At 47.3% G+C, this 13946-nt stretch overlaps 1 protein-coding gene across 3 annotated transcripts; it reads right to left on the bottom strand.

Annotated features, from left to right (window-relative positions):
- Positions 1–131: 131 nt before the first annotated feature.
- On the bottom strand, positions 132–13915 carry RIBC1 (RIB43A domain with coiled-coils 1). 3 transcript variants are annotated; one of them, XM_045832888.1, is made up of 8 exons: positions 13713–13897; positions 13285–13399; positions 8843–8959; positions 7446–7527; positions 6900–7241; positions 1301–1419; positions 477–871; positions 132–364 (listed from the first exon to the last, which is right to left on the bottom strand). In XM_045832888.1, exons 3-8 carry the CDS (start codon positions 8957–8959, stop codon positions 286–288), a joined length of 1134 nt encoding a protein of 377 aa, XP_045688844.1. In that variant the 5' UTR covers positions 13285–13399; positions 13713–13897; the 3' UTR covers positions 132–285. The 3 variants fall into 3 exon arrangements, 2 of the variants coding, with proteins under 2 accessions (XP_045688844.1, XP_045688854.1); XR_006784996.1 differs by lacking the exon at positions 132–364 and having other exon boundaries at positions 844–871; positions 1301–3576; positions 13713–13915; XM_045832898.1 differs by lacking the exons at positions 132–364; positions 477–871 and having other exon boundaries at positions 1278–3576; positions 13713–13915.
- Between the last annotated feature and the right edge of the window lie 31 nt (positions 13916–13946).

Here is a 13946-nt window from a genome sequence, read left to right on the forward strand (position 1 = left end):
AACTGACATAGGGAAGAAAGGTGAATGGGTGAAGACTGACATGTCAGATGCATAGATCCCAGGGGTAGCCAGGAAAAGCAGAACCTCACACCTTTGTGTCCTATTACAACACATGACCTTGATTTTAGTGAACAACTTTATTACCTAGGCTCAAAGGTGGGTGTACTGGCTCAGCTATCTCTGGGGAATGGATTGTGGTCAGAGGTCTGTAGCATTTTCTTTTTTGACTCCTAGCTTCTGTGAGTTTGATGGGGGTGGGAGGAGGAAGAGCCAACCATCTTGAGCTCAGCGGCTGCTGGTGTTGAACTGTAGGTAATAGGCCGTAGGTTGATTGGTGTAGATTATTGAATTCAGGTAATTCTGCCTGTGAAAGAAGTCCAGAAGCCTCAGCTGGCGGGTTTTCCCTCTCTCCCTGGCCCCCACCACCCCCCCCCCCACGTTGGCAGTCATTCCTGCTGGCCACCCCTAGAACTCACTGGGCCTTTTGCTCCTGAGCCAGCTGCTGGTTGAAGGAGCCCAGCCCCCTCCGGAATTCAGCACACAGTTCCTTCTCCTGCTCTTCTAGCTCCAAGGCTGCTTGGGCCAGGTTAATGGCCTGGCTTCCCCATTGGGCTTCCAGTGCTTTTTCGGCCTGGCGCTGTGCCTGCTTTTCATGACGTTGGGCCTCCTGGAATTTCTTGATGGTAGTTCTCGGCTCTGGAGTCATACCTTTCCAGGAATGGGGCAGGACCTGGGAGGGAGCCTCAGCATGCTGGGTGATATGGTGTTTCCCAGTCAGGAGGCCACTGTTGACCTGGTGCTGGATATCCTTGAAGCTGGTGGCCTGTTCACGCTGATGCTCTTGGCGCTTTCGCTCAGCCTGCTCAGCTGCCTGGTGGGATCCCCAAATGTGAGCATTTGGGTGCCCTACCTCAGGGAACTCAGTCACAGGGGAGGGGGAGACATGGCCCTACTGTCCTCCATCTCATGGACAGAAGGGACAGAGATACTGCATGGCCCTTCAATGACCTAAGCTGGGGAAGGGGTAGAATAGACAACTTCCCTGCCTCTGGAAGCCTTTAGATTGATTGAGCAGCTGGGGAAGGGAGGGTAGTGTTCTGTTCTAAAATCATCCTCAGTATGGAGGTGGGGAATGGTATCTTCTACCCTAAGAGGGCTGTTGAGTAAATGAGGAAGTCATCGGGTAGATGAGAGGCTGGTGTTGATTTGAGAATTGTAAGGGGAAAGATGTGGCTGAGGTTCCCAGGACTTTGTTCAGGGGGTTAGGGAGAGCCCAGAACACTGGATGGCTCAGGCCTACCTGGACTTTGTTGGCGTTGGCCACGGCATACCTCATGGCTTTGCAACAGGACTCCTCCAGCTTGGCCAGCTGGGCGGCCTGCGTGTCCACAGCTAGGCGCAGCTTGTCTCTGAGCTCATCTACACAGAGAAATGTGGCCAGGCACTGTACTGGCCTGCTCCATTCGTGGTTCACTAATGCAGCTGTATGTTCAATGAGTATTGTTGGAGTGTGTGTATGTATGTTTTGGAGTGGGGGCAATATCCTAATGCAGGGATGCAGAACGAGTTACTCTGTATAGGTAAGTCTAGCCAAAGTGGCAGTAACCAGGATTTCTCTGGTGCGTAACCGAAAGATGCCTCCAATGGACCTGGATCCCAATGCCAGCTCTGTTGCTTCTGAGCTGTGTGACGTTGGGGAAATAATTCCGTCTCTCTGAGCCTCAGTCTAAGAGCCATGTGTTGGATTCTGAGGACACCACAGAATCAGATCCTTTTCTCAGAGACCCCCTGTCTAGTGGGGGGATGGGTCAAACGCAGATCATCATACTACAGCATGGTAAGGTCAGTGATACAGGGCATTATGAGAGCTTTAGATAGTGGGTGAAAGTAGGCTTCCAGGAGGAGGTGATCCTTGAAATGCATGTTGCATATGGGCAGAAAGAGCAAAGAGCATTCTAGGCCATGGGCATAACATGAGCATAGGAACTGACACTGAATCCAGCCACACTAGTCTTGCTGTTTCTAGAACATGCCAGACACTCCTGCCTTATGGGTTTGCAATAGATGTTACTCTTGGCTCAGCTTTCTTGCTTCCCTCAGGTCTTTGCTCAAATGTTACTGTTTTAGTAAGGCCTTTTCTCTCCTATTTAAAATTGCAACCTGCCTGCCTCCAACATTTATCTCCCTCCCCTGATTTTTCTCTCTAGCATTTGTAACCATCCAATATATGCTACATTTAAAATTATTTTGACTATTCCCTGTCTCTCTCCTCACTAGAAGGTAACCTTCGTGAAGGCAGGGTTTTTGTCTCTCTTATTCACTACCAAGTGCTAGCACCTAGATCAGAGCCTGGCATGTAGTTGGTGCTCAATGAATTCATTTGACAAATATTTATTGAGCATCTACTATGGCACATAAAATGCAAGTGGCTAGAGAGTTCTGTAGGGGCCAGACTAAGGGCCAGAAACTTCACCAGAGGGTGGTGGGGAACATGGGAGGATTTTAATCAAGGAGGTGAACCTGTTAGATTTGCATTTCAGAAAGCTCCTGGTGGGAGGCAGTGGAGATAAGGAACCCATCTTGGAGGCTAGGCAGCAGGCCAGTTGGGAGGATTCAAACTAGACCAGTGCTGGAAAGGCTGGAGGGGAAATATGGGAGGTTACATCAGTAGTACTTAGATGAGGGAGTGAGGGAGAGAAGACTCAGGTGCTTCTCAGGGTGCTGGCTTAGATGACTGCGTACATGGTGTGGCCACCACCAGAAGTAGAAGATACAGAATGAAGAGCAGGTTAGGGGGCACTGATGAACTCTGTTTAGGAAGATGAGTTAGAGATGGTCAGCAGGCATCTGGATATGTGATTCAGCAGGTAGAGAGTCAGGACAGAAGTGATGATATAGCTGAAACCAGAATGAGGGCAAAGGACATCTGGGGTAATTATGCAAGGTAGGGAGAGCAGTGTGTTAGGGACAAAGTCTCATGAAGGAAAGAGTGGAAGGAAGAGGAACTCACAAAAGGCAGACAGAGAAGGATGGTCAGAGAGCTGCGAGCAGATTGTGCTGTCACTGAAGCTGAGGAAGAGAAAGGTTCAAGGAGGAGGATGTAACTAGGGTCAAGTGTAGCAAGAAAGACCTAGTCAAGGAGAAAAGAGTAAACAGAGCCACTTGGGCCTGATAACACCACGGGCCTTGGTGATTTTAGTAAGAGTAGTGGCAGTGAGGTTGTGTGGGGAGAGGAGATCAGAGGGAGAGGCTTGAGGTGTGACCGGGAAATTACCACAACAAGTGGAAGCAGAGTGTTTTAAAAGGTATGGTTGTAAAAAAAAGAAGAAAGGTAGGTAAAGGCAGACAGCTAGCTAGCTCACAGATTCTAGAGGAATCACCCAGTGGAGGGAAGCTTTTGTTTAAGCGGTTTAGATATAAGCTTGTTTATAGCTTGCACAGAAGGGGAAGTGCCTGGGGAAGCGGATGTCAGGGAGCACAGCCTGGGGGGCGGGGCAGGGACAATGGGGTCTGGAGCACAGGTTAAAGGCTTGGCTTTGAAGTGGCACTGTGGCATGGACTTCAGAGACTGGAGGGCTGGGGATGGGGGGAAGAGAAAATAGGGGGGGTGCTGTTTCATTTCACTCTTCACAGCAACTGGGAGAGGAAAGGATCAGCCCCATTTTTCAGATGGGGACACAGAAAGGTCAGAGGTGAAGTAAAAATACCCAAAGCCACACAGTTGGCAAGCAGCAGGTTGTGACTTGAATCCAGGTCTCTAGAGGAATCAGCCCATGCTCCCCCATCCCACTCCACAGCCCCTCATTCAGCACGGTGCTGTGTCTGTGCCCAGCTCTGTTTTCTCACATGCCTGCCTGCTGCTCTGACAGAAATCACCCACTGCTCCTAATTTCCAAACTGATACCTAGGTCTCTGTTCCTATCTGAACTGCTTCAGGTAATTTGACATTATTAATGACTCCTCTCTGAAATTCCTCTTTTGACCTCTGAGGTGCCACTTTCTCATGGAGACTGAGAGAAGGCTAGTATGGCGTAGTGGTCAAGAGCACAGGCTTTGCAGCCAACCTCACTGCATTAACTTCCCGTTTCCATCACCCACTAGCTATACGACTGACCAAGTTACCATCTATGTTCTTCGGTTTCCTCTGCTGACAGTGGGGATAATACCAGTACTTGCACCATAGGGCTGTTGTGATGATTCAATGAGTTACATACATGGTAGAAAGTTTAGCACAGTATCTGGTGCACAGAAAATACTCAATAAAGGTTTGCTATTACTGTTATTGTTGTTATTTTATGCAGCTTTTTCCTATCTCCCTGATCCCTTATCAGTCTTTATTATAGGCTTATTTTCCTCTACTCATTCCATCCACTATGTACCAGGCCCTGTATAAGTCACCGGGGTTGTAGTGGCTCATAAGACAGTTTTGGCCCTGGCTGGTGTGGCTCAGTGATTGAGCACCAGCCTGTGAATCAAAGGGTCACCGGTTTGATTCCCAGTCTAGGGCACATGCCTGGGTTGTGGTCCAGGTCCCCAATAGGGGGCAGTGTTCAAGAAGCAACCACACATTGATGTTTTTTTCCCCTCTCTTTTTCTCTCCCTTCCCCTTTTTAAAAAATAAAATAGAATCTTAAAAAAAAAAAAAGACAGCTTTGGTGTTTGTTCTTACGGAGTGTACCATTTGCTCACCCTTTTCCCAGGTTCCAGGCTTAGCATTCTACTCATCTGCACACACACGCCCCTCCCTCCTTGGCCCCATATCTCTCTCCTTGTAGCCTAGACTGGCCCTGGAACTTCGGGATCATACAGCTACATTGTTGTCTGTCAGCCACCACCTCTTGGCTGCAGTAGTCTTATGCTTGAGCTCCCTGCCTCTAGTCTAACCACCTCTAATCCAACCTCTACAGTGGCTGACAGAGTTATTTGTCAAAAACACAAACCATGTGATTCCAATGCTCAAAACCCCCTGTGGCTCCTAACTCAGTGAAAGCTGAAGTCTTCATTATGGCCCAGAAGGCCTACTTGATCTGCCCCTATCACTTCCCTGACCTCACTTTCTACCACTCTTCCCCTCACTCACTCCATTGCAGCTACTCTGGCATCATCGCTCTTCCTCAGACATTCCAGACATCCTCTCTCCTGCCTCAGGGCCTTTTTCACTAGCTGTTTCCTCTACGTGGGCAGCTCTTCCCTCAGATGTTTGTGCTGCTCACTCTCTCATCTTTAGATGTTTTCAAATGTTATCTCAGTGAGGTTTTCCTTATTTAAAATTGCAACTGTGCACCCTCTCCAAAAGTCCCCATTACCCTACTGTGTGTTATTTTTCTCCCTAGCAATGGTCTTAACCACCTTATGTATTTCACTCTTTTATCATGTTTATTGTCTGTCTGTCCCCATTAGAGTGTGAACTCCACAGCAGAAAGGATTTCTCTGTTTCATTCACTGTGCCAATCGCAAAGTCGATAGCTTAATATTTGCTGAGTATTGAAATGGTCTTGTCACTCCTCTGCTTAAAACCCTTAAGTGGTGATCCACTGCCTACACAATAGTCACAGTTCCTTACCCTGGTGTAGAAGGTTCTTGCCCATTTTCTCTTTTTCCGAGTCCTCAGCCCTGGGCTTCACTAACACTAAACTGTGTATCTTAAAACCCCCAGACCATTCACTGTCCCAGTGCTCTTCCTCTTGCTTCCCCTCTGCCAAGAAGGATTTTTCACCATCCTGGCAAAATAGTATCCAACTTTCTAAAATTGGTTCCTCACAGCTGACCTGTGCCACCCCCCTACCCTGCCTCCCTTTCCTTGTAAGAATTTACCACTTCCGTGTTGGTGTTCTTTCCATGTTCTGTGTGCACATCTGTCACAGTCCCTGTCAGAGAACCTAACACAACATTAAAGCACAAGTATCTGCTGATGCATGACATCTGCATGTATCTTTTCCTCTTACTCTAAACTGATTTTTCTGGAAGGCATAGTTCTGTGGGCTTCTGGAGGGCAGGGTGCTAGAAGTGGGGTGATAATGAAGGGTGAGCAGTGCAAGTAGATAAGAAATAGTCCTTTCCCTGGCTGGTGTGGCTCAGTGGATTGAGTGCCAGCCTGTGAACCGAAGGGTAGCCGGTTCACTTCCTGGTGAGGGCACATGCCTCACCAGGTTGGGGGCCAGGTCCCCAGTGGGAGGTGCAAGAGGCAAGTACACATTGATGTTTTTCTCTTTCTCCCTTCCCCTCTCTCTAAAAATAAATAAATAGAATCTTTAAAAAGAAAAGAAATAGTCCTTGCCCTCAAGAGGCTTACTCTAATGGAAGAGGAGTCACAGACAATGTCATAGTAATGTCATAGTGCTGCTAGTCACTGGGCACTGACTGAAAACCCTTAAGTGAATACTCACTGTCTATACGATAAGGTCACAATTTCTTAGTGTGGTGTTAAGTTTTCTCATCCTCCAAATCCTCAACCCTGGGCTGCACTAACACTAATTTGTGTACCCTAAACTACCAGACCATGCACAGCCCCAGTGCTACAGACTGCACCTCACATACAGAATCTCATTTCATTCTCATGAGCTCTATGTGGTATGATTGTTCCTATTTTAAAGATGAGGTAACTGAAGCCCAGAGAGAATTCATTTGCCCAAACTAACTAGTGAGTAGCAGAGCTATTAGGTCTTTCATTGTGCTGCTGCCTCCATGTAATGGCATGCCAGGCTGATTGGGGACCAATGGCTACACTGTCACTTATTGAAGGAAGGCACAGAAGTTTGGGCTCTGATCAGTCTTTTCAGCAGCTGCCCTATGGGTAATTGGACCTCCCTCCATAGTTCTGGGCTCCTGGCTGCTGTCCCTGACTCAGGACAACTTTGTGCCAGGCTTCAGGTCTCAGCCTGCAGGGTGCAGCTCCTTACCTGCACTGATTTCTTCAGCCCTGGCTTGCTGTTGCTCCTTCACCTGCTTCTCCAGGCTGTGCTTGAACTCCTGCTGCATTCTCCGGCACGTGGTCCTGTCCAAGTCCTCCCTAGAGAGGCACTGCATGCTGGCTGGGCCACATTGGGGCTTAGTGTCACCGCGACAGGCTGAATACCCCTTCCATGGTTGGTCTGGATCCCAAAGGCAAAATTCATGCATCTTCTTGAGCTGCTGCCCCTGTGCTGGAAACTCCTGGACTTTTTGGGGCAGCCAACGTTTTCGTTCTTCCTCTTTCTTCTGCAGCATCTGGGCTACCAGGTCAAAGTGCACCTGGTTGGCACCTAGGAGTGGTGGGCAGGAACTTGGAGAAGGCCCCATGGGAGGGACAGAGCCCATTCAGCAGGGCCTCTGCTCCTAAGGCTCATCTGGTTTGTTCCACCACATCCCAGGCCTCAGGCCCCACTCTGAGGCAGAATGGCCCTACTTCAGTCCACCCAGGTCTGCACATTACCCTCCTTGGCAGGCCTCTGGCCTTGGGCTTTTACCGTAAGCTGCCTCCTTGCTCCGCTCTGCTGCCTCCCGAAGCTTCTGCTCTTGCACCTGGCTGTTCAGCGCTCTAACATCCACCTGATCCCAAAGAAATGTGCTAAATCATGGTAGAGGCCCAGCAGCAGACCTTAAACTGCTCAGAAATCCTGCTTCAAAATCCTCCTATAGAGCCCCAGTGTCTACTGGATGATGTTCCACCATCAGCATGGTCTGTAAGCCCCTCAGTAGTCTAGCTTCTGCCTCATTCTTCTACCTCATCTCAGTACTCCCTTCCCCTCTCCCACCCTCAGGGGCTCTGTGCTTACAGCTTCCTGCACATCTTACACTGTTTGGCAGAGTTTTTGCTCCAGTCATTCCTTCCACACTCCTCCTTCCCTCTTTACCGAAACTCCTATTCATCTGTCAAGCTTGGGCTTCACTTTTCTGAGGCCTCTGACGGGTGCTACTCCCACAGGCCCAGGGACCTGCTATCTACATTATATTGAAGTTTGCCTCTGTCCATGATCTCCTTTGGCAGACTGTGAGCCCAGTAAGGGCCAAGATGGGGCTTTAGCTTTGCATCCCTGCTGTACAGCCCAGTGCTTGAGAGGTGTTTCCTAGGGCCCAGAGCTGGCCCTAGGAAACATCTGCCAACTGGATCTCAGTGGCACCACTCATTCTGCAGTCAACTGCTTACATGTGTCAGGCACTATGCTCTGGTTTCCACAGCCACCATCTCAAGTTAATCCCTCAACGTGTCCTTTAGCCTCATTTAACTGAGGAGGAGCTTGGGGCTCAGAAAAGACATGTGACTCATCCAAAGCCACCCACATAGTAAACAGCAGGTGTGGCCCTGGAGGACAATATGGGGTCTTTTCTGGAATCCCAAGCTGCATCCTTCCTTTAGCCACTCCACCCAGCAGTCTATGTTTTTCTGTATCAATATTTTCTCTTTATTTTGATTATAATTCACTAATTTAAAATGTCTTAAAATCATGCAAAAGGGAATACAGTTTAGTGAAGAATCAGCGTCTCTCCCATCTCTGTCCATCAGCCTGGTTAACGGTTTCTTTTCTAGCCTTCCAGAGAGTTTAGGTGTACACCATACCCAACATCCTTTACACTTCTTTTGGCTAGACGTTGGTTTTCTCTCAAGGATGAGGCCACTTGGCCCAGAACTGACTGGAGCAGAGTCAGCTGTCACCCGCCCTTCTTCCCCCAGTCTCTTCCTCTGTAGCCCAATCTCCTTCCTAGGCCCTTCCCCCACCTGGGGGTGGGTGCCTTCCCCCCTTCCTTTCCAGCCCCAGGGTGTGCTCAAATCAGGGAGGGACTGTAACAGGCACTGCTATGTTCCTCTTCAGGTGTGAAAGTGAGGTGGTTCTGGGTCCCAAGGAAGTCCTCGCTGCCCACTCACCCCTATGACTCGGGTCCGCACATCAAAGAATCGGTTTTGTCGCTCTCTTTCTCGACTTCTTCTAGCCTCAATGGCTGCCACCTCCTTGGGATCTGGTGGCAGGTTTAGGTTAAACATCTGGAGAAAGGGTGAGGTGGGATGGGCCATCAGTGCTATACCCCGCCCCCATTCCTTTCTCCCCATAGTATCTCACTAGTTAATTGATTCCCAGTGATTTTACTTTCCTGTTACATTTCATGTTAGTGTCTTCCATCTCTGCTGTCACTACCCTAATTCAGGCCTCACCATCCGGTGCCAGGCAGTATTTCCAGGAGCTTGACTGGCCTCCCTTGCTCAAGTGTTACCCTATTTCTTTCTCTGCGTTGGCTACCAGAGAGATCCTTCTAAAAGTGAATCTTACCATGCCCACCCCCACCCCAGCTTAAAACCTTTAAAAAACAGCTTTAAAGCAAATGGTTTCCCAGTGTCTACAAGATAAAGTCTAACCCCCATCTGCTAGATTTATAAGGATGTCTCCACGATGCGATGCCTGCTTACCTGTCCAAGCCTCAAACACATGTGCGACACTCCCCCTTTCACATTGTGCTTTATTCGCTTTTCCTCACTTTAGGAAATGGCACCACTATTCCCTCTTTATTTACTTTTATTATTCTGTAGTCAAATGAAAGGCTAGAGGGCTTAATCATGCCTGTGTTCGTTCATATTTTGGGGACCCCACTTTTGGCATGGGGAGCCAACCAAAGCCACAGCTAAAAACACTTGTGCAAACATAAATCTTAAATCTCTCACCTGCTTAAAGCCTTCCACTACCTTCCCATCGCACTTAGAATCAGATCCAAACTCCTGACTGTGCCCTTTCAAGAGCCCATTCCTATACTCCTCTGTAGTTCATCTTGTGCCACCAGCTCCCTTGCCGCCGGTGCTCCCGGCTCACTGGTATCAGGTCCTCCAATAAAACAACTGCTCCCACCTCAGGGTCTTCACACATGGTGTTCTTCTGTTTGGAACGCCATTCCTCAGCTCCCCCTACAGCTAGTTCTCACCTTGTTCCAAAAAACTATTTTGTAAAATATTAGATACATTCAGAAATATATATATATATTCCTGATGCTATATGTATGTGTGTGTATATATAGGAGTATAGGGCAATACATATACTCCTGTGTGTATATATATGTATATACATACATATACATACATATACATACATATGTATATGTATGTGTGTGTGCGTATATACAGTCCTGTGTGTGTGTGTGTGTGTGTGTGTGTGTATATATTGCCCTATACTCCTGTATACATGTGTATACAGGAATATATATTCCTGTATGTATATATATACACACACATATTAATTGCATGCATTAATATATGCATTAATATACTATGTGTACCATTCCCTGAACACTATCTTAAAATATTTTCTTGTCTTGGAATTTTATAAAATCATCATGCAGTATATATTGTTCTACACCTTGCTTTTCTCATTCACGTTCATTCTATCATTTCACAAATATTTGTGGAGTACCTCCTGTCAGACACTCTTTGAAGTATTGGGAGACATCAAGGAGTGTAAGTGATAAAACTCTGAATTCTTGTGGAGATTATTTTCTAGTGGGGGCAGGAACACAATCAATAAATAGTGCATTAAATAGTTTGTAAGATGATGATATAAGTGCTATGGGAAAAATTCAGGATAGTGCCAAGGAAATGGGAGGTGTCTCAATTTTAAATATGGAAGTCAGGGGAGGCAAAACTAAGCGGGTAATATTTGAGTGAATACTTGAAGGTGAGAGAGTCACCTGTGCAGGTATCTAGGAGGACGGCACTCCAGGCAGAGGAAACAGCAAGTGCAAAGGCTTTAAGATGGACACAAGAAATATATATTCAAGGGAACAGCAGGAGGCAAGTGTGTGAGTGAAGGAGAGGTAGGAGGAAATGTCATTAGAGAGAGAATTTGCAGACCATTGTAAAGGCCATGGCTTTCACTCCGAGAGAAATAGGCAGCCAGTGGAGGGTTTTGAGCACTAGGACTGATGTGGTTTGCCTTTGACTTTTAAAGCACAACTCTGATTGCTGTGTTAAGAATAGACTTGGAGTAAGGGAGGCCAGGCTAGAAGCCAGGAGACCAGTCAGAAGGCCATAGCAGTTGTCCAGGCAATAGATGATGGTGACTCACACTGGGTTGGTAATAGCAGCAGTGGTGAGAAGTGGTCAGGTTCTGGATATATTTTGATGGCTGAGCTGACAAGATTTTCTGGTGAATTGGATGTGCAGTGTGAGAGCAGTATCAAGAAAGATTTTAAGGTTTGGGCCTACAGAAGGATTACACATGCTATTTCACTGCCCTCAAGGTTAGCCACACAATTTGCTCTGCCATCTCTAGTGTGAGAATTGACATGTGTCATTGCCAAGCAGAACTAAGAGCCGTTAGGTGATAACTACTTTTTCTCTTCACTCGCTGCTCTGAGACTGGCAGTGTTCCAGGTAAGGGCCACTCCTTTGGCCTGGATCACTGGAATGATGACATTGAGCAGAGATGCAGCCAACCCACAGTGGACAAGAAGCAGGAGTGAGAAATCAATGTGTGTTTTTATAAGCTGCTGAGATTCGGGGGCTGTTTGTAACCTCAGCATAATTTAGCCTATCCCGACTGATACAAAGGAATTTAAAGCTATAAGGCTGTAAGGCTGTAAGAGACCTCTAAGGGAGTGAGAGTAAATGGTTAAGAATGTGCCAGGGGAGACAGGGGGAGAGGACCAGCACTGTAGGCTAAAGAGGAATGGCCAGCAAGCTGGGAGAAAAACCAGGAGTGTGGTGTCAAAGAAGCCAAGTGAAGAAAATGATTTTTGGGGGAAAGAGTGAGCAACTGATGATGGGTTAAGAGGAGGACGAAGGACTGATTGATTTGGTAACGTGAGCATTGCTGATGACCGTGACAAGCACAGTTTTGGTAGCACTGTAGGTAGAGCTGTCTGACTGAAGTGGGTTCAAGGGGACCAGGACTCTGTGGCACAAGCAACACAGTTTATTTTTTGATTGCAAGAGAAAAAGAGGGAGGAGTAACCTGTAGGTTAAAAAAGACGTATACACAGGTGGGAAGTTTCTTTAGCATATACCCAGGAGTGGAAGTGCTGAATCCTAGCACTTAAAGAATGTTTAACTTTACAAGATAATGCTAACTTGTTTTTCCAAGGAGATTGTATCAACTTACCCCTTTACTGCAGTGTATAAAAACTCCAGGCACCCCACATCTTCACCAACACTTGGTATTGCAGACTTTTTAATTTTTGCCCATTTGTGAGTATACAAGTATAATTATCAATTTGAATTGGAATTTTCCTTACTGATAATGAGGTTGCACATCTTTTCATGTGTGTTTTGGCTATGTTTGTTTATTCTTCTCGGAAGTGCCCATTCATATCTTTTGTTCATTAAAAAAATCAGATTGTTTGCTCTTTTCTTATTAATTTTAGGAGTTCGTTATGTATTCTACCCACAAATCATTTCTTAGTTTACATGTGGCAAATCTCTTCAATTTGTGGCTGGTCTTTTCACCTGATTATTATTTGACAATAGTTTTTATTATTTAAGAAATCCCCTGAGATCATAAAGATATTCTCCCATATATTCTAAAATTCCTAAAGTCTTGCCTTTCTCATTTAAGTTTTTAACCCTTCTGGAATTGCATTTTGTATATGGTATCAGAGGTAGGGACTCAATATGATTTTCCCCCTGCCAAGCTGCATTTTCTGTCAGATTGCTGTCCTTTGGTCATTATATCCCCTCGGCCTGATGGTGACTGTTTCTCCAAGTTGAACTTCATTTATGGTTCCTGTGCTAGGTTCTGTCAACTAAGCCTTCTCATTTTCCTGGACTTATCCTAACACTTTAAGACTCTTGTGAGCCTCCAGACATCATTTTAAAAATAATTACAGGGATACTATGGCAACCACCAGACCCTTTCCATGTCTAAGCCTAAGCACCAACTGCAGCCTGTCCATTCTGTCCATCACCACAATATAAGGTCACTGAAGGAGAAGATTCTGCAGACATTTTACGCTTCTTGGACTGCTAAGGCCATGGCCTTAGTAATGACAGGTATAAGGTAATAGGGGGATGAAGGGATTGTGAAGAGGGGTATAAATGATGGGGAACAAAGAGGGGAAAGGGACAGAGAGGGCAGACATGGGGGCAGAGAAGGAAAGAGGAAGGAGGGCAACAGGGGCGTTGACAGGGGTGGAGGACAGGGAGCAGAGAGATAAAGAGGAAGGCGGGAAGCAAGGGGATGGGGCAGGCCCAGGGGGGATGGAAAGGAGGGAATGGGATGGGGGTGAGGCATGAAGAGAGATAGGAATTGGAGAGATGGGAAGAAGAATAAAGGTTAAAGGTGGAGAACACTGGCTTAGGGATCATGACTCCCAAGGGTTCACAGAAAATACCTTTTTCAGCAAGGCGTCCCAGGTTTGAAGCTCCTAGTTGGGATCTAGGTTCAAGTAGCCAACAAGTGGCTCAGGTCCACCACCGCTCTTGTGCTACTGCGTCAGTCTCTGAACTCTGCTTGGAGGAGCAGGAGGGAGGCAGAGGATAGAGGCAGAACCTCTGGCCATAGCTTTCCCCAGCCCGTATCACTGTGGCTCCACGGCACCATCATCTCCCTTCACACCTTACCCCGCTTCAAACCCCACTCCACCTTTAACTTCATCCCACTCCGCTTCCACCCACAGCAAGGTCTGAGCTCACCTAACTCCGAATCCCCCCGCTGGCTCCCCCTTCCCACACAGCGCTACGCTCCCTGGGGTCCATTTCGTATCGTGTTCTTGTTTGAACCTTCTAACCCGCCAGGCTAAAGATACATCCGATCTCCCACCTTCCTCCTGCCCTGGAGGGCATAATCCTACTGTGACTTCTGACGTCTCAGCAAGCGTGAGCTCCGATCCGGTCGGTTTTCTGGGATCTCAAAACCGTCTCAGTCCTCCGGGAACCGCTACCTCTGCGATTCGCTGGGTAGAGGCGGTGGCCTGTGTCGCCAAGCAACAAGAAAGGGGGGCGGGACCTAAACGGTTGTCGTAAGCTCGCGTCCTGGCAACGGATCAACAAAACT

Source organism: Phyllostomus hastatus, unplaced genomic scaffold (assembly GCF_019186645.2).
Source record: "Phyllostomus hastatus isolate PE091 unplaced genomic scaffold, TTU_PhHast_1.1 phas_contig_10, whole genome shotgun sequence".
NCBI classification, from domain to species: Eukaryota; Metazoa; Chordata; class Mammalia; order Chiroptera; family Phyllostomidae; genus Phyllostomus; species Phyllostomus hastatus.

What these genes read in the sequence shown, in the direction of transcription:
- RIBC1 (XM_045832888.1), bottom strand. Translation starts at nt 8,959, where the DNA reads ATGTTTAACCTAAACCTGCCACCAGATCCCAAGGAGGTGGCAGCCATT. An exon ending in TGCGGACCCGAGTCATAGGG is followed by an intron (nt 7,528 to 8,842) that starts GTGAGTGGGCAG and finishes CTTTGGGATCAG; the next exon opens with GTGGATGTTAGAGCGCTGAA. An exon ending in CCAACGCCAACAAAGTCCAG is followed by an intron (nt 872 to 1,300) that starts GTAGGCCTGAGC and finishes GGATCCCACCAG; the next exon opens with GCAGCTGAGCAGGCTGAGCG.